The 23,593-nt window shown below is 54.4% G+C and overlaps 3 protein-coding genes across 4 annotated transcripts; 2 read left to right on the top strand and 1 right to left on the bottom strand.

Moving 5' to 3' along the window:
- The first annotated feature begins 4,908 nt into the window (after positions 1 to 4,908).
- Positions 4,909 to 6,855, top strand: LOC117639265 (deubiquitinase OTUD6B). The gene is made up of 5 exons (XM_034374767.1): positions 4,909 to 5,098; positions 5,331 to 5,476; positions 5,559 to 5,827; positions 5,910 to 6,135; positions 6,216 to 6,855. Exons 1-5 carry the CDS (start codon positions 5,014 to 5,016, stop codon positions 6,405 to 6,407), a joined length of 918 nt encoding a protein of 305 aa, XP_034230658.1. The 5' UTR covers positions 4,909 to 5,013; the 3' UTR covers positions 6,408 to 6,855.
- LOC117639264 (guanine nucleotide-binding protein G(i) subunit alpha) lies at positions 6,530 to 10,950 on the bottom strand. 2 transcript variants are annotated; one of them, XM_034374766.1, is made up of 7 exons: positions 10,679 to 10,950; positions 10,301 to 10,545; positions 9,741 to 9,925; positions 9,365 to 9,651; positions 9,182 to 9,276; positions 8,906 to 9,094; positions 6,530 to 8,796 (listed from the first exon to the last, which is right to left on the bottom strand). In XM_034374766.1, exons 2-7 carry the CDS (start codon positions 10,419 to 10,421, stop codon positions 8,606 to 8,608), a joined length of 1,068 nt encoding a protein of 355 aa, XP_034230657.1. In that variant the 5' UTR covers positions 10,422 to 10,545; positions 10,679 to 10,950; the 3' UTR covers positions 6,530 to 8,605. The 2 variants fall into 2 exon arrangements, with proteins under 2 accessions (XP_034230657.1, XP_034230656.1); XM_034374765.1 differs by having other exon boundaries at positions 10,644 to 10,950.
- Positions 10,951 to 11,103: 153 nt separating this feature from the next.
- LOC117639266 (mannose-P-dolichol utilization defect 1 protein homolog) lies at positions 11,104 to 23,190 on the top strand. The gene is made up of 5 exons (XM_034374768.1): positions 11,104 to 11,203; positions 11,682 to 11,747; positions 12,456 to 12,588; positions 13,381 to 13,585; positions 22,142 to 23,190. Exons 1-5 carry the CDS (start codon positions 11,104 to 11,106, stop codon positions 22,379 to 22,381), a joined length of 744 nt encoding a protein of 247 aa, XP_034230659.1. The 3' UTR covers positions 22,382 to 23,190.
- The last annotated feature ends 403 nt before the right edge of the window (positions 23,191 to 23,593 follow it).

A 23,593-nucleotide genomic window follows, 5' to 3' on the forward strand; every position in this document is an offset into this window, starting at 1 on the left:
CATGGCGCCGCCGCCCGAGCCAGCGCTGGAGGCCATGCCCGCCATGCCCGCCATGCCCGCCACGCCGAAGCTGTGCTGGCGCCGGCGCGCGTACTCGTCCAGAGTGCTCCAGTAGCCGTGGGCGCCCACCGCGGCGGCGGCCTTGTCCACCAGCGTGCGCAGTCCGTCGGGCCTGGAACACGCGCGCACGTCACAGTGGGCCAGAAGACCGGCGCAGGCGGCCAAAACTCTGGACGCGTTTCGAGCTCCACAGTCGCCAAGCAGAACTCGAACCGAACGTGTGACCCCACCATCCCTCGTTCGGAGAGCAATCCATTGGTGGGGTCACACGTTCGGTCACACCGGCTCCGGAGCTCCAAAACCGAGGTCCTTCTGTACTCACCTCCGGTACACGAGCAGCCGCATGCTGGGGGTCTGCACGGCGACGGCCTCGGCGGGGCGGTGCGCGTCGAGGAGGCCGCGGCCCAGCCGGCCCCAGTGCTCGGCCTCGGCCACGCCGCCGGAGGCCTTGGCCGGCACCCAGAGGCCGCGCGCCGCGGCGAGGGCCGTCCTCACCCCGGGCGGCCAGGACTCCGCCAGCAGGTTGGGCCCGGGGGCGGAGAGGGGCGGCGACCGCCGGACCTCCGGGCACTCCAAGAGGCTGAGGGTGCCGCCCCCGCCCCCGCCTCCGTCTCCGGCGCCCGCCCCCGCCGCCCCCAGCCACAGCAGGACGGCGGGCAGCAACATCCGGGTCGCTTGGGACCGGCACATCCCGATCCCTGCACAGCAAGAAGCAAAAGCATTAGGAGTTGCGGTGTGCGAAGCGGCGCGGCAAGGCGGGGCCCCTGCAGCGCGACGGGTAGGCCGCCCGCCCCGCGCGCGCGCCGACGGGTTGCCTACTCCGCACTTGGCAGGCGCTCCGACGGCCGACGCGACTCCGGCAGACTCCAAACGCTGCTTCGTTTCGTCTGTCTCTCTCGCACTCTTGCGGACTGCCCCATGAGTGCGAGAGAGACAGCGCGACGAAGCAGTGGTTCGGCATGGGTCTGCTGACGCGTCGCGCGGCGTGCCAGCCATGCCATGCGCCAGCCGAGCTTGACGGCATCGACGCGTCGCGACGCTCTCCCAGTTTCCGGTCGCGGCTAACCTTGTTGCTCGTCCTTCCTTTCCGTCTTTCCCTTCTTTTCCTGGCGCCCCTCTCCCCTGAATTGCTTTTAGGACTTGCGTGGGCACAAGGCGCCGAGCCGCGCCGAGCCGCGCCGGGCGGCACGTGCTATTCTCGAACCTCGCCTGTCCTCGCCTCTCTCTCTCTCTCTCTCTCTCTCTCTCTCTCTCTCTCTCTCTCCCCATCCTCGCCTGTCCTGGCGGCCTCACACAGCCTGGGAAGCTGGTTCATCCCCCATGCGACACGCCTCCCCCCTCCCCGCAGCCCCCTGTCCGCCCCCGTTTTACTTTCGCTCTCTCTCTCCCTCTCTCTCTCTCTCTCTCTCTCTCTCTCTCTCTCTCTCTCTCTCTCTCTTCTCCGCCCGTAGGTCTGGCCTGTCAATCCTTTTTCCAGCGTCGCCTGCCCGCCTGCCCGCCTGTCCGCCTGCCCGCATGCACCCTGGAAAGGGACCACTCCTATCTCATCTCGTCGGCATGGAAATGTGATTGTTTCAAGAGCCGGGTCCTCAAAGCGTGCCCCGGCCTGCCGCTCCGGACTCCAAACTCTAGACACCAGACTTTAGACTCCAGAGTCCAGATTCCAGACTCCAGATTCCAGACTCCAGGCTCGAGATTCCAGATCCGGGGCGAAACGAAGAGCCTGGCGCTCTCTGACGGATTCTCCAGCGGGCAGAAGTCGCTGGAGCTGCTGGAGCACAGTATTGAAAAACACAGAGCGGCGGAATTGGGGCGCGGCTGGGGCGCTGCGGAGCGGGAACGGCACGGGAACGGCACGGGACCGGGACCCTCTCGCTCCCCGATAAGTGAATCTGGGTAATAGAGTTAATGTCGGCAGGGAGAGTGGAGGTATACAAAGTTGTCGCGATGCCGCGCCATTAGGAATTAGGAAATGGGATTGGCCGTGCTGGCGGTGCAGGCGGGGCTGGCGACGTTGACTCGACGGCGGCGGCGTTTCCAGCTCGTACTTCCTTCCTGCTCGTGCTCGCCCTCCTTTTCCTCGACGGGCACCCGCCACGCTCCCCGCTGGCCGACAGTGGGCCAGAGGACCGGTGGAGCCGGTCAAAATCCCGGACGCGTTTTGAGCCCCAGAGTCGCTGAATGGGACTCGAACCGAACGTGTGACCCCACCAATGGATTGCTCTGCGAACGCGGAATCCGTTGGTGGGGTCGCACGCTCGGTTCGAGTACTGTTAAGCGACTCTGGAGCTCAAAACTCGTCTAGAATTTTGACCGCCTCCGCCGGTCTTCTGGCCCACTGTGCGGCCCCTCGGAGGGAGGGAGGAAACCCACAGCGCTGTTCGGATTCCCAAATTTAGAGGCATGCAAATTGCGGAAGACCGCGAGCCCGGCGAGCGGCCTCGCCCACGACCGCACGGACCGCATGCTGGCTGGAGGAAGAGAGGGGAGGCGAAGAGAAAAGGGGAAGGAAAAATAAAACTTGACCAGAATAAATGAAAAATAAAAGCTGTAATCCAAGAAAAAGCGGCGGCAAATCACACTCCCCCCGGGGGAAACATTTTCCGGTCACTAATTTATTCCGCCTCGTCACTTCGGCCGGCAAACAGCGCAGCGCCGACTTTGTTTTCCTCGTTTTTCGAGTTTTTTTTTTCAAATCGAAAAAGAGTTCCGGCTGTCCGGCGCGCCATCGAGCCCGATAAAACTAACGGCCAAGACAAGTCATAATTTCTTTCCCGGGCCGCGCTGCCCTCAGGGACAACCCATTCGACAAATGACCATCGTGATGACGACCGCCTCCCCCTCCCCCTGCAGCCCCGAGGGGGTGGAGCCTTCGCCACCCATCCTGGCGCCCCATGTTGCGGCCGCACGGCCTGCACGGCCTGCACGCCGAGAGGCACAGCGCCGCGCAGCACACCACACAGCGCTTATGGCCAACACGCGAGGAAACGCACGAAAAAAAAAAGTGGCGACGAAAAAAAGGCGTGTAAAAGTAATCCCCCGGCGAGGCGGCCCGGCGGAGGGCGGGCGGCACGGTGGAGTGGCTGAGCACTGGCTGAGCCGCTGGCTCATTTGCGGGGATAATGTGGGGGAGCATGAATGGGGCGGGCGGAACGGACGGCACGGGACGGACGGAACGGGTTGGCACGGGGGCGGTGGCTGCCAGTGGCCTGCCAGTGGCCTGCCACCCGATCCGGCTCCGCGCCGCATTGCACCCACTGCTCACCTGTTCACTTCACATGTTCCGTCCGACGGCTGGCCGGGGATGGACCGCCACTCATTGCTGGCTCGCGGCCGCGGCCCGCGACGCGCACGCCGACGACACGCTCACTGCGACGCTCGGCGCACCGCGGGGACCGCGAGGCCGAGGCCCCGGCACGGCGGGGGTCAGGCCGCGGCGCATGGCAAGCAATGGCAGGCACGCGCCGCGCACGCTAGCGCCCAGCACGCGGCACGGCACGGCACGGCACGGCGCCGCTCGGCAGCACTCCGGCGCACGCTCCGCTCGGCAGCACGCTGCCAGCACGCCACCAGGCACGAGGCGCACGAGGTTCGAGCTCTTGGAGCTCCCCGCCAGGCCGCCGCGCGGACACTGGCTGTGGCTGGCCCGCTGGCGGCCTGCTGGCCTGTGGCCTGTCCCTTCCGCCCTTCACCGCCCCACCCCCGGCCCAGCGTACTAACCCGCTAAGACCCCACCCTATCGCGCCCCCAGCCCGGGGACCCTACCCAGCCAGCCCAGCCCAACACGCCACACGCCCTCAGCCAGCCCAACACAGACCCGAACCGAGCCGAGCCGAGCCGAGGGGCACAACGCCCCCCCCCCAACGCCCCTCCCGCCCCCCCCCCGGCGAGGCTCCAGGGCTGGCTGGCGCTGCTGGCCCCCCCCCACCCCTCACCCCGCCCCCCAGCGAGCCACCACCCTGAAACGACCTTCTTCCCCTCCGCCCTCCGCGCCCCGCTCCGGTCTGCTGTCTCCCACCCCAATCCCATATATTTCCCCATCCCCTCCCCTCCCCCCTCCCCGGCCCCGGGGACCAGCGGCTCGCCCCCTTCCCCGCCCCCTCCCGCCACGCCCCCCCACTTTGGACCACGCAGTCCACCACGCAGTCCCGCGCCCCAAGCTGCCTGCTGCCCCTGGCCTGGCCATGGCCCGGCCCTGCACGGCCGCCTCGCCCGGCCCCGCCCGGCCTCGCCGCCTTGAGTCTTGGCTGGGGTGTAGAGGGATGTTCCCGGGCGGGGCGTGGCGGGGCGTGGCGGGGCGTGGCGGGGCGGGGGACGACTTGGCCAGCGAATGCGAGTGACGTCATGGTGATGCCGCCAGAGCCTGCCAGAGGCCAGACCTCGCGGCCGGTCCGGCGCCGCCGCCCCCGCGCCGAAAGGAGAGGAGAGGGCCGATGTTTTTCCAGTGTCGGCTCCAGAGGTGTTCCTCTCCTCATTCCCTTCGCGGAGGACACGCTAAATGGTTAAAGTTTGGCCGGGGGAAGAAAAAATAAGTTGGAACGGCGCCGGCGTGCCGAGAGGGCTTTTCTTGCTCCGGCTAGTTGCCGGGGAAGACCTCGACGGACGAGGGCACGCGGCACGCCACTGCTTGCTTCTTAATTTCCTTTTATTGTTCGTTTTTTGGGGATGTTTTTGTTTTCTTCGGTGCTCTGTAAGACGACAATCTGGAGAATCGCGACAATTTTCCTTTTACAGGCGGGTCCAAATTGCTCCGTCTAGTACAAACCAGCCTTGACACCGGTTATTTTCAGGAAGTCAGCCCCCTGTTACTATATGCACGCACCGCTACTATTCGCAGAGCGAATCCACACACACACACACACACACGCACACACTGGCACAACAACCACAACACATCGAGCAGAAAGAGCAGAGCCGGTGTTTTGTGCGATTCAAAATTGATAGGAAGTGATCATGTCCGATGAAATTGAAGCAACCGATCCCGATAGTATTGAAGAGCTTGAGAAAAAGTTCAGGCAAGAGAGAAAAGCGCTTCAAGGTAAAGAAATGCACTCTGTGGTGACCGCTAACCCCCCAGATTGTCTGAACTAATTTAAATAAAAATCAAATTATACGGTATTAAAGTTTGTTTTGACATTCGATCAAAATTTCTTGGGATAAAATATGGATGACTTAAGTATTGTCAAGTGCCTGATCCAATTTGAAAAGTTTGCATCGTCTGGCAGTATTGTACATCTTTCACGCATTTAACTAATTTTTCTTGCTTACAGCCAAAATACAATCACTCAAAAAATCGGTGACCAAGGGTGACAAGAAAAAGAAGAAAGAAGTTCAAGAGGAGATAGCACAGTTAGAGGCTGATTTAGACAAGCGGCAGAAAGAGGAAGAGGAAAATTTCAATCTAAATTCTCCAACGGTCTGTTCTTTTCCTTCTGAAAATGTGTCACAATTTTTGATATGTGGTTATACAATGTACTTATCATGATTGTTATTTACAGAAATCACTTGATAATGTTGAATCAGTTGCAAATGATGAGAAGTCGCTAGAAGAAACCCAGGATAATGTTGCAGCCCCTGTTGCGCGAGTGTCTAAAGCTGAAAAAAGGAGGCAAAAGAAAGCAACAGCTGGGAGAGAACGAAACGCGCGCATTCAGGAGCAGGAAAGCGAAAATTTGTTAGGTCCTAGACACAAGGAAATGGTTGCTATTGTTGAAAGGCTTCGTGAACGAGGCCTGGCAATTCACGGAATTATTGCAGATGGAAATTGGTACACTTATTAGAAAGTTATCATTTGCTTTGTAGACTGCGGATTCAAAGACTTGTTTTCAGTTTTCTTTCATTCCTTCCAGCTTGTACAGTGCAGTAGAACACCAACTGAAAGAAGCTGCAGCACCAGTAGTTGATTCTGACTACAAAGCTTTAAGGAAGCTGACTGCTAACCATCTACGACTCAACAGAGACGATTTCCTTCCATTTTTGTGTAACCAGGATACTGGTGATCCCATGTCGGAAACTGAATTTGAAGCCTACTGTAAGAAGGTTGAAAAGACAACTGCTTGGGGTGGTCAGATTGAGGTAAGTTGGTTTTGATTTAAATTTTTATTTAACTCTTTGTTTGTGTATTAAAAATGTCCATATCAATTTTGATTTTTCAGCTGAGAGCTCTTTCTGATGCCTTGAAGTACCCAATTGAAGTGGTTCAAGCAGAAGGCCCTCCCATGACCATTGGTGAGCAATATCTGGCCTCAAAGAAACCATTAATTGTAACCTTCCATCGGTATTTGTACAGACTAGGTGAACACTACAACTCTGTAGCTCCCTATGTTGAAGATGAACAAGAAAGTTAATTTGTTTCTACCGTCAAGCAACTACAATGTGTGAATTTATCAAAAAAATTTAACTTAATAAATTTGAAGAAACCCTGTGCCAAGTTCGTAGGAATGTCAAAAGAATAATTATCATACATCAGTTAGTCAAAGAAAATGGCCTTTATTTTCAATAAATTTTTACAAAAATAGTGTTACATATGGAACAATTGTCAAGGATTAAATCCACATAGTAGGAACTATGGGCTGATAAAGTTGAAACAAATTAGTATTTGTTTGAATTTTCTACTAAACTAGTGAGGAATGATAAAATTGAAGTGGTCATTGGCTCCTTAGCGTCAAATGCTCAGCATCTCTCTCATCCCAGAATCTTAAGCTAAAGTCATCTGTAAGCTAAAGGGACAACAAGCAATTCTGAAACAGATCTCTTAAAAGTAATTACTATTTGAGATTCAACTTCTCTTGAAAGTAGTTACTAAATGAGATCCACTTTTACTGTTTATCACATTGTGATCATCAGACAAAAAATCAATGTAAACGAAACATGAGAAGGGTACCCTACCCTTATGATACAAGAAATGCATACTTAAATAAAAATGTGTACAAAATAAAGAATGTTTCAGACGAATGTTCATAGAAAATGCAACCATAAATAGTACCAAATAAAATAATAATGTTATGGCTATCGCTTGTTCATTAAAAAAACTTGTAAGACATGAATGGCACACCAAAAGAAAAGAAAGAAGTGGGAAACTATTTCCTTGTGCAATATGCAATACAGAGAATATGGTCACATATAAGAAAAAAATTGTACAATTAAAAAGAGCATGTCAGTGAAAACGACATGAATGAAAATATCAGATCAACAATACAAACTATGAAATTCACACATCACATATGTGAGCCAAGTCTCTTAGAGATAAATTCAATAAGAATAAATACACTACTTCCAGAGCCAAGTGAGCAAAATGCTATGGCACAGACATATGCTTCCAGTCGGCATAAAACTGTTACAAGATTTTGAAATATAAGAGCATGTTAAACAGTTATCATCCATCCTGTAAAAGTGATACTGCAATTCAAATTAACTAAGAAAAAACAGCAATGTTTAACATGGCCCACAGCAAGATCCTTGGCTAAAAAGCAAAGAATCTTGTCATATACTGTACATACATTGCCATTTAAAAATTAAACCCACCAACTTTTACAAGTACAATAAATATAGGTTATCAAAAATGGCAAGAAAATAGCACATAGGTTTTTGATTATTTTTGGCAAAGTGCTGGCTTATAATGTCTCAGTAAATGCAGTCTATAATTTCAATGCAAGGGTGATGAAAAAAAATAATACTGACTTTTCATTTGAACCTTACATTATATATAAAACTTTAAAATCTGTTGTAGAGAAAAATAGATTAGACAGTCCTGCTGAAATACATCAATAAGAAAAATAAATTCATACCAGATGCAGGAACAATGAGTGAAGTGAATTTGGAACATCACCAACAACATGGTTATGTGATCACAAACAACTATAAATAAAACTAAATTTGTACAAAGATATAAAAAATAGAAGGCTGACTAACAACTAATGCTCAAATTTGTCACTTAAGGCAATTATAAAATAGAGTGAACAGTGAACAGGTTATGAAATTGTCAAAAGAATTGTCAGTTTGCTTTTGCCTTCTAATCACACCAGGTGACACAGTGAATAAGAGAGCTTAAATTAAAATATAACCTGGTACAAACAGAAAAGGCTGTCTTAGAAGTAATGAGAATGTGCTGTAAGCTTTGTAGTAAAACTTAAGTCTGCTAAATTGGAATACTCAAGCATAAAAGTACTGCACCAAAGGTGTGCAAAATGTCAAAAATTGACACATGGTATGTACAAAAACTCTTTTCAGACTTACTAGATCAAATCAGAACATTGTCACAATTAAAACATCTTTGCATACTGTGCATTAAAAGTATGAACTCGTCTTTTGTTAAAGCTATCTATATGTACAAAAGATCAAAACTGCAGAAGTCAAGGCAACCAAAGCATAGATTGATCTCATAATGTGTCTCTTAAAGTGAGCCCGATAAAGAAACACAGAATGCACACAAGTTTTCACTAGAATAAATAACATGCAAACAGGGAATACAGCAAAAAAATATTTGACAAATGTAGACAGCTGCTGCCAAAAACTTGGTGCTGGGTTTGCACTTACATTGAATGAACTAGAAGAGACCACAATCTTTCAGATTGTTCTTGATAATGACATCAGTTACAGCATCAAAAACAAATTGGATGTTGCTAGTATCAGTAGCACAGGTGAAATGTGTATAAATTTCTTTCTGATCCTTTTTCTTGTTGAGATTCTCAAACTTCATTTGGATGTAAGCAGCAGCCTCTTCATACGTGTCTGATCCTATTTAAGAATCAAAGAAAATCATTTAGTATATGCAGATAACTTGATACAATCCTAAAAGAGATACAATAAGCTGCAACAAAGAAGAGGTAAAAGTCTATAAACTTACCAGAGTACTCAGGGAAACAAATAGTGAGAGGGCTCTTGTCAATCTTATCTTCAAACAAATCTTTCTTGTTGAGGAAAAGGATGATAGAGGTTTCAACAAACCATTTACTGTTGCAGATTGAATCGAACAGTTTCATTGACTCAATCATGCGGTTCATTTCCTCATCCTCAGCCAAAACAAGATCATACCCTACAAAAAAAAAAAAAAAGCAATGAAGGAAAAAGTTTGGCAATTTACCAATGTAAAGCAGAAGTATAGCTGGGAGGAAAAACTAACCTGACAGGGCAACACAGAAAATAATGGCTGTAACCCCTTCAAAGCAATGAATCCACTTCTTTCTCTCTGATCGTTGACCACCAACATCAAACATTCTAGAAAGTAAATGTGACACAGTTAATGAATCATATGCCACAATCTTTGGAATAGAGGTAGCTGGGAGAAGAGTAACTCTAAACTCACTTGAAATGAAGTCCCTTGAAAGAAAAGTGAGTTTCCACAATACCAGTGGTCTTCACTCTTGTGCGCAAAACATCTTGCTGGGTAGGCACATAGCTCGGCAATGAAATGCGATCTAGTGCATTGAGGTAGTAAGCAGCAGAGTCGTTTAATTGGTATTCTCTTGAACGTGAAAAGCATAACTGGACACCAGCGTCTTGCCACAAACGTTTCATCAGCAATACCAATTCAGGTGTCAATTCCCCTTCTCCAGCTTCACTTGCAAGTGTGAAAAACTGTCGAGCCAGTTCCTAAAGTAACAGAAACAAAAAGGAATATTAAGAGATCGAAATTGCATAGAATTAGTAATAAAGAAAATAATTAATTTGAGGAGACTCACAGTTCTCCCTGGATCAGCAAAGTCAATGCGTAGCTGTCCCATGGCTCGGATTATAGCCATTAAACTTTGGATAGTGTTGCTGTAGACCACTGGACGATATTGTTCACATTCTTCTATTGAATATCCTGTCTCATGAATGATCTTCATTTGCTTAACAATCGTACTTTTTCCTGACTCTCCCGCTCCTAAAACAAAGCAAATCAGGAAAGTTAGCTTCAAAAAAATAAACATGAGTTATTGTGATATAGGATGGTCACATTGAACATATACGAGGAAATTTATATTAAATGTGAATGCACACTGCCTCTAAAGAGAGCAAAACACAACATAAACAAGGCCGTTGCAACGCCAGATTCAGATTGGTGTCGTCAACGCACAGTTCAGAAAAATAATGAGTAACTCAGTTCAACTGACTAAGCCACAGCAAGATAGACTCAACCAGTTCAAAACAGTCTCATCAACAGCGACATAAATACACAAAGTTCATGAAAAGCCGCAAAAAGTGACACAGACAGGGTGGTCAACAACTAGTGCAGTCCCCTGACTTAGCTTTCACTCACCCAAGAGCAGCAGTTTGACTTCTCTGGCGGCGCGCTCCCCGTCCATCCGCAGGTCCTTGTCGATCTTCTTGGACCTCTCGGCGGCCTCCTTCTCGCCGGCTGAACTTACTGCGCATCCCATGTTGACGGAAAGGTTCAAGAACCTACTTGTTGCTAGGACCCTTGTCCAGTGTCAGTGCCTCCGCCCAGGTACCCCCACACTGGAGAGGCTTCCTCTGCTTCAGCGCTTCAGTAGGCCGCGCCGCCTGAAAAGGAACACAGGTCTCAGAACGAGGTGCGCGGTGCGCGAAGCGGCGAGTATTTTCCTGTTGAAACTTCGGACAAAAATAGGACGAGTACACACAGCTAAACGTAAATTGTCGACCAAACTTGCTTTACCTTTACCAGGCTCACTGTTGACAACGCTACGCTGAAAAAAACAGGCGACGCTACCAACTGTGGAGAAGTGGAATAAATATCCGACGATCACCCAAGCCTACGTTTGTCATCCCTCTAGTGATCTACCTTCAAAACTTATCGCTTCAGACTCATTTAGGTCACGAAAAATTCAATGTTTCGGTAAATACGTCGATAGAGCCACGTCGTGGATGGAGCGTGAAACACGCGAAAGAATCCAGAAGGCTTAGTAACCTAACCGTCGTCCGCTCCACGGCAACTTTCCGCCACCGCCCCCCCCCCCCCCCCCCCCCGCCTCATCTTGCCTTTCTGCTCGCGAAGCGACTGCCGACTGCCCCTTTCCTCCACGAATCACATCAAGATCAAGAAGACGTGGTTTATTTGAACCTTCTGACACATCAGCGAAAATGGCAATGAACGTGACCACTTACTTTAGGAGTGCTTGTCTCCTGGTCCTGACACCACAATGCTTCGACGAGTTCTTTGTCAACTATAACTTCCTAGACGGTAAGTGTGACCATTCCTTTTCTCTCATTTGTTTACCACCGCAAGAGTCCGGCCAGGTTATGTGTCTTGTTTGTTTTAACTGCTGCCTTCCATTCGACTGTCTCTACTTTCAAACAGAAAAATAATATCCCTCTGCCAAAGTTATAATTCATCAAATTCCAGTGGAAAATCAATTTCACTTCTCCCTTTATTCCGTAAAATGTCATACAGAGTGACGAACTTCGACCCTTTGCTGCCAAATCATCTGCAATATGGGGGAGAGGTGTATCTGTGAATGAAGATTTTTATGATTGAACCCTTCTATCAATAGTACATACCTCAGTACATATTTTGCACCTTTTACCGAAACAACTTGGAATGTGAACTCGCTGACAGATCAAATGCTCAGTGTCCATTAGTTCTTAGCGGTACTCAACAAATTATTGAATTGACTGATTAAATACACAAGTTTCTAATACCTTGACTGTCTGTTTTCTAGTTCCCTGTTTAGAAGCGGCCCTCAGCAAAGGTCTAGGATATGGCATCATTATGGGATCCGTGATGGGTAAGTTGATCACCACATCTAAGACCTTAGGACCCTGTCGTGCTTCACGACAGTGATATCAAATTTTCACGGTTGAACCTTAAATGGACTTAGCGAAGAAATTAATGGCAGGTATGCTTTATGGTGGGAAAATCAGTCCTCTGCAGCCAATGACCGTTGGACCCTGTGGGACTTGTTTCGTGGGGCCAGCCGGCAGGAAGTTTCGCTTCCGACTCGAATGTTGGCCAACAACCACTTGAGGTGCTGAAAGCATCAAGGATTGCTGCAAGCCTCGGATTAACCGCCACGGGAACGGAAAACGGAACGGACGCAGCGCGGGCGTTGCTTCTCTACTCCGTGCTGGTGCCGCGGCGCGGCGATACCCCGCGCGTCGCGAGGCGGGTTGCCCTTCTGGCCGCCAGGTGGCGCGCGCTCTCGCTCCAGCGCGGGAAATTGACACTTCCCCGCCGCCGCGCCGCGGCCGTTGGCTTGACAGTTTGAACGCGTCAATACCCCATGTGCCGCGTTTGCGGCGCTCAACGTTAAAACCGGAGCGCGTCGCGTCTTTCGTCGCCAAGTGACGGCTTATCCTGGTTGCCCCTCCCCCGCCCCTCACCGTCAATTTATCGGAGAAAAGAGAGGGAACGCGTTGCTCTGCGAATCGCGGGGTAGCGACGCCCTGATGCCCTTTGTACACCTTTCTTGACTAACGCCCGCATCTGCTCGCAGTGAAAGTGCCTCAAATACTCAAGATCTGGAACGCGCGCAGCGGCGAGGGCATCAGCCTGGCTGGCGTGCTGCTGGACTTGTCCGCCATCACCGCCAACGTCGCCTACAGCTTCGTCCTCAAGTACCCCTTCAGGTGAGACCGACTGGCTGTCTCTCTCGCACTCATGGGGCGTCCCGCACGGGTGCGACAGAGACAGCGTGACGAAAACGACTCTCGGAATCAGTCTGCGGCGTGTGGACAGGTGGCCTGGCCAGCCAGGCGTGGGTCACGTCGCCGACGGGGCGGGGCGGAGGGAGCGTGTGTGGTCGCGGTGTCCGCCGCGCCCTCGCCCTCCCCCTCCCCCTTCTCCCTCTCACCTCGGCGACGACGGCATGTGTTTCAAGTCGGAGCGTCGCAGGCAACTACTTCCGTTGCCACGCCTACCCCTTCGCGCCCCGGGCCGCCCCGGGGAGGCGGTGTGGAGGGCAAACACGCACGGCACGGGGAGGACGAGGACGGCGTTTAGAAGGGCGGACGGCACTCGAGGGGCGCGGCCGCCTCCGCCGTGCTCCGCGGCAAGCGCGGCAAGGTGGGGTCCAACATGTGTCGAACAAGGAGACGAAGACGGGGCTCTCGGCGCGGGCTGTGCGTTCCGCCCTCCAGGGCCCGAGGCGCCGTGTACAACTTGCAGTGTAGTGTAGTGGCGGCCGCGCACGCGCGCGACTTGTCGCGACCCCACGTGGCACGCGCAGCCTCGCGCAGCCTCGCGCACAGCAGCACCCTGCACACCGATTCCGAGAGTCGTTTTCGTCGCTCTGGCTCTTTCGCACTCACGGGGCTTTCCGTAGGGGTGCGAGAGAGACAGAGCGACGAAGCGACTCTTGCGGCCAAATAAACACGCACGCTGGAACCGCGTCCATCCGTCGTCCACCTTGTCTGTTGCAGCGCCTGGGGCGAGGGCATGTTCCTGGTGGTGCAGACGGCCGTCATCGCCGCCCTGGTGCTCCACTTCGGCGGCCGCCCCGCCGGCGCCGTCACCTTCTCCGCCGTGTACGTCGCCATCCTGGGCGCCCTGCTGAGCGGCTACACCCCCATGCCCGTGCTCACCTTCCTGCAGAGCATGTGTGTGCCCGTCGTGATCCTCGGCAAGGTGAGCAAGGCCGCGCTGCTGGAGGGGGCCTCGGCCGGCCTCGGCGATGGCGGTCGCGGCCGTCGTCATCGAGGTCCAAAGTTTTTAAAAGTTTGGCCGAGTGCAGCGCTGTGCCGCGGCCGGAGGCAAGGGCCCGCAGGGCCGCTAGGGCCAAAGGCGGCCACCCCCAGCCCTTTTATTACGTAATTTGTGCACGACCCCTTGGACGGGGCGTGGCGGAACGCAACGCAACACACACCTGTTGTCGTCTTTTGTCGCGCTGCGTTATTGTTTCACGACGGGAAGTGCCCCGTTTTGACAGGGCAGCCCCTCCCCCTCCCCCTCCCCACCCCCTCCTGGACGGTCACCCCCACCCTGGCCAGCCCATGGGCCAGCCTGGCGGCGTGGCCATGGCGTGGCCGGCGTAGGTGTGACGGCGGCGGGTCAGTCCGTCAGGTGTTGAGGACAAAGCCCTTCATGGCATCGGCGGGGCCGGGCGGGGCCGGCGGCGGACGATCGCCGCGTTGCCATAGGTCAGGGCGGCGTCGTAGACCGCGCCGGATTCCGCGGCCCGCCCGGCAGACTGATTCCGTTTTCATCGCTCTGTCTCTCTCATACTCATGGGGCGTTCCGTGTAGGTGCGAGAGGAGAGAGAGAGAGAGAGAGAGAGAGAGAGAGAGAGAGAGAGAGAGAGAGAGAGAGAGAGAGAGAGAGAGAGAGAGAGAGAGAGAGCGACGAAAACGATGCGGCGCCGCGCCCAGTATAGGGCGTTCGCGTTCTCGTACACACAAGACTGCCGACGGCCGCGCGCGAAGCGCCCGTGTCGAAAGGGTTGCCAATTTTTGTGGTGACTGAAGAGGGGCGCCTGAAAAGTTTACCCCGACTGAGGAGGAGCAGCCGGCCATGCCGTTCGCGGCCATTTCTTCTTCGGGGCGGAGCGCGGGGCGCGGAGCCTCCCCCAAAAAGTCAGCTTGCCGAGTGGCTCTGCGGCCGGGCCTCTCCCAGGCCGTGCCACGGCCGTGCCTCCCCAAGCAGATGAGGGCTGCCGAGCATATGTGCTTTATTAGCCCAACTGCACGTTCCTGGCCTAACAGGCGGCCGCGGGGCGCGTGGGGGAGAGCCGGCCCGCCTCGGCCTGCCTCCAGAGGCAATGGCGCGGAATCGTAATTATTGGTTTGTTTCATGACGCAGAAAATGTTGACGGCAGTGTGCCGGTCCAAGCGCCCTTGTTCTTGCCGGCGTTGTTGGCACAACAGGTGCCTTTCGCCGCAAATCGCCACTTAGTTCGGCCGCCTTCGCGCGCCACCGCGCGCCTCGCGGACTTGACCGACTTGACCTCCACTCCACCACTGGAAGCTCCGCGAAGCTCCGCGCGGGGGGAGCGAGGAAAAAGCAAAGGCTTATTGACAGCTGACCGGGCGGGGCCGCGGGGCTGCGGGGATAACCACCTGCGCGGTGCCCCGCGCTCGTTGCGGCGAGTACCGTATACACAGACAATGCGGCTTTGAGGAGGCCGCCCCGCCCCGCCCCGCCCCGCCCCGCCCCGGTTTGGTGGTGGTAGCCCCATCTCACACGCATGCACCTGGAGTGGAGACCGCCGACAACAGGTGGGCGAGCGGCGTGCAGGACGGGGCGCGCTGATCAACGCCAATGACAAAAAAAATGTATATTGAAGAGTTAAGCACCGTTTAATGTGTATCAAGCAGCGCTTCATGTGCATGCTCGCTGGGTCGTGGATCGCTTTGGCGCAAGCTGGTCCTTCCCTTTCAGTGTGGTTTTGCTGCGTGTGGTTGAGTGCCTTGTCGTTTCACGGCGTCCTCAACGGCGTCCTCAACGGCGTCCTCAACGGCGTCCTCAACGGCGTCCTCAACGGCCTCGCTCGTGGTCCTCAACGGCGTCCTCGCGTCCTCAACGGCGTCCTCAACGGCGTTCGCAACGCCGTCCTCCACGTCGTGGTCGTCGTTCCGATCCCGTTCGGCGGAATGTTGCGTTCGCTCGCGACAAATGACGGTCATTTATGAGCGAACGGTCGGCGAGCCCCTCGTGGGGTCCCCTGGGCCCCAGGGCGGGGTCCCTAGGGTCCGCGGGGTCACGGGAACGCCGCGAACGCCGCCCAGGTGGCTGGCCGGCCTGGACTCGCATTGTCTTTGTCACACACACGCTGCGCGGCGCTGCGTGAGACGGAGTGAGACGCGGCCGCTTCTAGCCTTTGCCGTTACCTTCCCAGGGACGATGAAAGTATGAAAGGCAGCGTCGGGAACTCTTTTGCGGAAAACACAGGCTTGGGCCTGGTTTGCCCGCGTTGCCTGCACTGCAAGCAAACGACCTCTCCAGCTCTTTGGCGTCGTGTTTGGCTTCCGTGACGGTCGACGTGGAGGTTCGCCGCGAGGTTCGCGGCCAGCAGGGCGCAGCAGTACAGGGCGCAGTGGGGTGTTTGTTGGAACGAAGTTGGAACCCACCAGGGCCGCCAGAAAACCGGTGGAGTTGGCCAAAACTCTAGACGCGTTTTGAGCTCCAGAGTCGCTAAACGGGACTCGAACCGAACGTGTGACCCCGCCAACGGATTCCTCGTCCGGAGAGCAATCCATCGGTGGGGTCACACGTTCGGTTCGAGTCCTGTTCAGCGACTTTACAGCTCAAAACGCGCGTCTAGAATTTCGGCCGCCTCCACCAGTCTTCTGGCCCACTGTGCGACGCGGGCGCGTTTTGGTCGCATTCCGCCTGTCTTCCGCGCCGGCCTCTGCGGCTTGCTCGCATGCACCGCGTGTATGTAAACTAGGTGAGTACCGGAAGCCAAGTCATTAGCCTGACCCGGCGGGCTGGCGGCCCGGTCGACGCACGCACGCCCTGACCCGCGGGGCGGGGCGGGGCGGGGCGGCACCAGCCGCGGGCAAGGATTCGGAAAGGCCACCTTCCTCCGGAGACTGCTGCTCCGCTGTCCCCTCAGACAGGGCTCACCTGTGAATTGGTCGCATTATTTTTGGAAAAGAAGGGGGGGGGGAATGCCTCGCTGGCTGGAGCAGCGCTGGACTCGCTGTATATGTGTGTGTGTGTGTGTGTGTGGCAGCTGTCACGTCAGCGCGCGGACCGCGGCGGCGGGGTCACCAGCCACGCCACGCGCCGCCACCGCCCGCCGCCGAGGTACTGGTCACGGTCTCATTGTTTTTGCATGATATGTACACTGATCCGGCTGGAGGACGCACACACACACAAATGCGCGCGCGCTCTGTCTGTGTGTGAGTGTGTGCGTGTGTGTGACGGAGGCCTGGTTATTTGACATTGAGACAGGTGGCGCTCTGGGCCGGAGCCGAGCGGAGCGCGGCAGAAGTAGCCCATGGCTTAAAAAAAAAAACACGATGTAAATTTAAAAAAAAACTAGATCAAACTGTTTTCAATAAAAGCACAGAGTTTATGTTTTATTTTATAAATACTCTAGCCCAAGAAAAGAAATAACGCAAAACCGCTGTCAAGCCAAGGACATATGCCTTGGTTTTAATTATGCAAAAACAAAGGAAAATGGCGAGCTGGACATGGATGCGCGTGTTGGCCACGCGACGCCGCGCGTCGACCGGGCAGGGCGGGGCAGGGCGGACACCACCTGCAGGTGTTGCCGGGCACACCTCGCCGGGCGGGGCGGGCGGGCGGGGCGGGGCGGGGCGGGGGGGGGCGGGGCGGGGTGGGGCGGCGGGCGGTGCGTGTGCAGGCGCTAGGCCTGGTTCGCGTGTTCGGCGTGCAACCCCACTGCTCGGTCTGCTCGGGAGCTCTCTGCCCTCTTTGTCGGCGTGCCCGGACCCGCCCGGCCCGCCTAAATAGCTGCTTTTGGCTGGGGCCCTCGGTGCGCCGTGCGCGTTTAAGACAATTTCGGCGGCGTCCCCGACAAGGTCCTCGCCGTCCTCGGTGCGTGCGTGCGTGCGTGCCGCCGGGCCGATTAATTGATTTTGATTGATGCGAATGTAAGTGGCGGCCCGGCCGGTCCACGGTTACAGGCCCAAGGCTACAGGCCCAAGGCTTACGGCGCGCACAGCGTGTGAAGATGTCCGCGGGGCATCTCGGCCAGCCCCTCGGGCGCTCCGCCCAGGCCCTGCCCGGTCCGGCTGCCTCGCTCTGTCTCTCTCGCACTCATAGGACGCCCCCCGAGCGCGCGAGAGAGACAGAGCGTCGGAGCCCCTTCCGGAATCGGCCTGCTGATCACAGGGGCCAGTCAAAACGCGACCAGCGCGGGAAAATTGAATTAGTTCGCCCCGCACCTTTCCGTGCACCAAAGTGAAGCAGAGGCCGCCTCGGTGCCCTCTAGCTGGCCGGCTCTCTGATTCCGAGAGTCTGTCTCTCTCGCACCCGCACGGGACGCCCCGGACAGAGAGAGAATCCGTCTGCTGGCGCGGCCGAGCGGAACGCGTCCAACGGATTGCACCTTGCGGTGGTGTCTCGGCCACGGGGGTGGAGCAGCGCGCGCAAACAGTGCTCCGGCGCTCTCTCTCTCTCTCTCTCTCTCTCTCTCTCTCTCTCTCTCTCTCGTCTCTCTCTCTCGTCTCTCTCTCTCTCCCTCTCTCTCTCTCTCCTCTCTCTCTCTCTCTCTCTCTCTCTCGCTCTCTCTCTCCCCCTCTCGCGCTCTCCCGTCGCGACGCGAAACGGTGCTCGTCAGCTGCTCCATCTCGGGCTCTCTTGCTCCTTCTCGGATTCTCTCGAGTGTGTACAGTCTCTGCCCCTTCTTTTGCCCATGCTCCTCTCTCTCTCGCCCGCCCTGCGCGCGCCCGCTCTGCGGCGCGCTCCGCGCCCCCGCTGTGCGCAGGGCTCGAAAGCTTTCGGTGTATCATCAGTCGTGAAAAGCTCTATACCGCTCTTTTGCCGCGGCTGCCTCTTGCCTCGACCTGCCTCGGCGGGGCGCCCGGGCGATGGCGAGGGGAAGACAGGGGGCACACTTGGGCGGCCATGCGTCGACCCCGGGGGGGCGCAACGCGAAGAATGAGCGACGCAAGCTCGCCGCGGGCACCTCGTCGCATCTGCCGGACCGGCGATGTCTGTGGACGGCGATGTCTGTGCGAGCGACCGACTCAAGCTAGGGGCTGCTGCTGACTCATTGGTCTGTCTCTCTCGCACTCACGGGGCGTCCCGTGCAGGTGCGAGAGAGGCAGAGCGACGAAAACGACTCTCGGAATCAGTCTGCTGCTGGCTGCTTCATGGCTGCGCCGGGGCTGCCCCTCGCCTTTCGCATTCAGCCGCTGGGGTTGGAGAAAGAAGGCTGTCTGCTGAAGGCCTGAAGGCCTCAAGGCGGAAGGGGTGGCTGCAGCTCTGGCTGGCTGGCCGTGATTGCTTCCCCCTAACCTCCCTTGGCCTCCCTTGGCCTCCCTTCCCAGGCGGTCCGTCCCGTTCCGTCCCGTTCCGGCGCTTTAATGTCTTTACGCTGCTAATTATACCTCCTTTTAGCGCGTCTTCAATCTGCAATTCATTACCTCCCGGCCTAATTACCCTGGCCATTACCACGTCCTGCCACCAGTCTCCCCTTCCCCCTCTCTCTCTCTGGCCGGCCACCCCCTGGCTCCGTCCTGGCTGATACTACCCCTCCGGCCGCCCCAACCGACCGACACCTCAAAGTTGCCGCCGTAAAAATGGCGGGCGATCGCTGGCGCTGCCCTGGCGCCCCTCCACTGTAAGCCGTTTGCTTGCGGTGTGGCGGCCCTGCGGCCTACGGCCTATTAGTGTACGTTCCCTGAATGGTTTGGTGATAATGGCTGCAGTTGTGTAACGGTGTAGCGAGCGCCACCTGATCGGCTGCAGGCAGGCCCGCTCACTTTGAGCCTCGTTCCGTGTCAATTAGTGACATTAATTAGGCGGCTCAGGTCGTCGTGGTCTGCTCTGATTCCGGCAGTCGTTTTCGGCGCTCTGTGTCTCTCGCACTCGTAGGGCGCCCCGTGTAGGTGCGAGGGAGACAGAGCGACGAAAACGACTCTCGGCATCAGTCTTCAGCCGGCTCCACACGCCAGCGGAGTGCCGGGGGCCAAGCGGCTAGACAGACTCCCGGTAGCCTCGCGTCCGAGGAGCAATTTGTGTTCGGGATTGTGGAGGCTCGCGGACGAGGTCCCGAATCGGAGTGGCATTTTTCTGACGTTTTCAGTTTGCGTCTCACCGGGGCCATTTCTCTCTTTTTCGTGCTTTGGGCCTCGTCGGCTTTCGTTCGGAGCCTTTTCGGGGCCTTCGGGCCGGCTGGTCGCCTGGGGGGCCAAGTCGATACTTTGTTGCAGTGCCCCGAGCACTAAAGACGGTTTCAAACGCGGTAAAAAAAAGGCAACTTCAAAAGATCGATTAGACTTACCGAAGCAAACTGCGATGAGGATTAATCTGCTCTGCAAACTGAAATGTGTGCATGGCACGCTCTATTTGGAGCATGCCATGAAGCACGCTTTAATTTGGAGCGTGCTTGGCAGGCACGCTTTAAATTAGAGTGTGCTTACCAGGCACGCTCTAAACTAAAGCGTGCCTGCCAGGCACGCTCTATTTTAAAGCGTGCTTAGCAAGCTCACTCCAAACTACAGCGAGGGCGGCAACCACAATCCTGAATGCTCGTAATGGCTTTAACTTTTTAATATTTACTAAATATGTACTAATGCAAGGTTTCCATTTTATACTTTAAAGAAGCAAGCATTTCAAGTCTAGTGCTCAGATGTATTTTACGTCAACAAAGCTTCTCCGCTATTTTTACAACTATTGATGTATAAAATGGCACCGGTGCGTGTTAGACCTGGGAGGTTTCTTAACCATGGACGAATCAATTAAAACATTTCTCATCCAGAAAGACACATACAGTGTATGTTCGACATGACACTAGTTACTCACTCTTTTGACTGCCCAACAATCCATAGCAAAGTCACCTAGCCCTGTTGCTGGGTGGTGAAGGTTGAGGCTGCAGTCACTCGGAAGGAAGACATACTCGGGGTAAACGAGCTCCATACGTTTATCTAGCCCTTCCAGTCTCATCGTTTTCAATAACTGCGTGCCATAACACAACGCCACCACAAATCGCCAGCACAACGAAACAAATTTCACATTTCAGGCGTCACAGCTGCCATTTTGAATTTGAAACACAACACAACGCGTCTGTGCAGTCGGGAGTTTTTCATAAGCACTCGTATGAGAAATTGCTGCAACACGTATGCGCCAGACGGCTCGCAAACTGAACTCTAATTTTCGGTCTTTTTATAAAGAAACATTCCCGACACAGGTACACGAAGTAGAATAAAATTCGATTATGATTTTTGCCACTCAATACCTTTCAATTAAGAAATCCACACCCATCGTTTTTGAAATCATGTGTAGGTTGGCACCTCGGAAAAACAAGTGCTTCCCAAGCAGACGACAAGTGCGCTATCAAAAGTCCAAAATTCAAAATGGCAACCTTGACGCCAAAAGTGTAGTTTGTTTTCGTTGTTCTGAAGATTTGTGGTGGCGTTGTGTTATGGCACGCAGTTATTGAAAACGATGAGACTGGAAGGGCTAGATAAACGTATGGAGCTCGTTTACCCCGAGTATGTCTTCCTTCCGAGTGACTGCAGCCTCAACCTTCACCACCCAGCAACAGGGCTAGGTGACTTTGCTATGGATTGTTGGGCAGTCAAAAGAGTGAGTAACTAGTGTCATGTCGAACATACACTGTATGTGTCTTTCTGGATGAGAAATGTTTTAATTGATTCGTCCATGGTTAAGAAACCTCCCAGGTCTAACACGCACCGGTGCCATTTTATACATCAATAGTTGTAAAAATAGCGGAGAAGCTTTGTTGACGTAAAATACATCTGAGCACTAGACTTGAAATGCTTGCTTCTTTAAAGTATAAAATGGAAACCTTGCATTAGTACATATTTAGTAAATATTAAAAAGTTAAAGCCATTACGAGCATTCAGGATTGTGGTTGCCGTCCTCGCTGTAGTTTGGAGTGAGCTTGCTAAGCACGCTTTAAAATAGAGCGTGCCTGGCAGGCACGCTTTAGTTTAGAGCGTGCCTGGTAAGCACACTCTAATTTAAAGCGTGCCTGCCAAGCACGCTCCAAATTAAAGCGTGCTTCATGGCATGCTCCAAATAGAGCGTGCCATGCACACATTTCAGTTTGCAGAGTGAATATCGAAATCACTTGGAGCGGCACGTTAAGGTCAGGTGCTCCCGACCGTGAGGTCGTATGCCCCCTGTGGCTGTGTGTGTGCGTGTCTGCGCGCGTGTGTGCGTGCGTTTGCGTGCGTGTCCGTGATGAGGGCGGGGCGGCGGGGCGGGAAGCGCAGCTTTTGGCCGACTCGTCAGTCGTAATTTTCAATTTGCTCGATCCCAGCCGGCACGCCGGCGTGGTCGGCACCCGGCCCGCTGTGACGGTCATCATATCATTACAGGTGGCTCGGGGAACAGCCTGAAGGAGCCTGGAGAGGAACCTAACCTCTGGAACCTCTGGAACTTCGGTTTCCACCAACTCGAGACGCGTTATGAGCTCTAGATTCGCTAAATCGGACACGAAACAAACGCGTTTAGAATTTTGGCCGCCTCCATCGGTCTTCTGGCCCACTGTGCGTGGAGACTGACTGACGTGTGTTGTTCCAGACGATCCAGATCCGCAGCAACTACCAGAACGGCTCCACGGGGCAGCTGTCCGCCGCCACGGTGCTCATGCTGCTGGCCGGCTCGCTGGCGCGCATCTTCACCTCGCAGAAGGAGACGGGCGACGCGCTGCTCGTGTTCACCTACATGGTGGCCGCCACGCTCAACGCCATCACCGCAGCGCAGCTCTTCTACTACTGGAACGCCGACAAGGACAAGAAGAAGAAGGTCAAGAAGAACTAAGCGTGAACAGTGATGACGAAGAGTCGATGAATTTGCTGGGTTTGCAAGACCCAGGTGTGATGTGTAAGCAATAGGTTTCTTTTAGGTTTTGATTAGTCTCCGTCGTACTAACTTCCAGACTGTTCTAGCTGCCCCTCGACGGCTGGCCTTGCTGGGCTGCTACTCAAGCCGTTCGCTTAGTGTCTATGGACGCGGCAACCCCCGCCCCATCCCTCGCTTTCGGCGGCAGGAAATAAGCCGGGAGTGGCGCTCGGAGTTTGTACAAAACGGGCCGAAGCTCTCAGTAGCTTTGAGATTAACAAGTTTGGGCGGAAGGACCTCTCTGGCGTTATTTCCTTTTCGCCGTGAGTGCCTTCGGGAAGCGCGCCGGCCACTTCCATGCCAACAGTCGAGGGAGTTGGAGGGCGCCGTCGCTCAGAGTAGTTCGAGTCGAAACGATATTTATTAGCCGATCGCTGTATAGTAATATTCATAGGATGGACTTCTCTCTCTATGTAATATACCTGTGTCCACATTCCCCTGGATGAATTTTTAGCCTAGTGATGATTTTTACTTTAATGATATTCTGGTCTTCCGTCAAAGTGAAGTCTGTCGATCTCTAAAATGTTTAGTGAGGCTTTTTAGGCAGCGGCATGTACTGTATATTATAACGAATAGTACCATTGTTATTATATGAGAATGTGTTCTGTGATAATCCGACATATTTTGCCGACTGAAGGTGCGATCGTCTGCCTGACTCGGAGATAGTATAGGAGCCGCGAGGAGATGAAACAGAAAAAAAGAATAAAACCCACCTTTTCTAAAACAAACTCTCTGAAATGTAACCAAAAAGGAGCCTGTTCACCTACGAAAACCCCGCGCGCTTCCTCACAGTGCCTCTCTGTTCACCGCGACCACCAGTGAATTGACGACGAGATGGAAACCTCCACAGGAGGAAATGAAAAAGGACGATATCATCGAGGGGAGTGTGTGGCTGGAGGAACTCGGCCGGCATGGACGCGGTGCGGAATCAGGAATCGCCCCCCGCGACATGACATCCTCTAGGCCGTGCCCGCCTTGCGTCCCGTCCCGCCTCATGAATGCATAACAGAAGTAAGTGCTGCAATATGGCGCCCACCCCCGGGCGGCCCGGACCACTCGAGCAATAAAAAACGGGAAAAAACCGTGATGGCCTCAATCGCGGGCAACGTATAAGGCGATTAATCAATCACA

This window comes from Thrips palmi, unplaced genomic scaffold (genome assembly GCF_012932325.1).
Source record: "Thrips palmi isolate BJ-2018 unplaced genomic scaffold, TpBJ-2018v1 HiC_scaffold_11, whole genome shotgun sequence".
Taxonomy (NCBI): domain Eukaryota; kingdom Metazoa; phylum Arthropoda; class Insecta; order Thysanoptera; family Thripidae; genus Thrips; species Thrips palmi.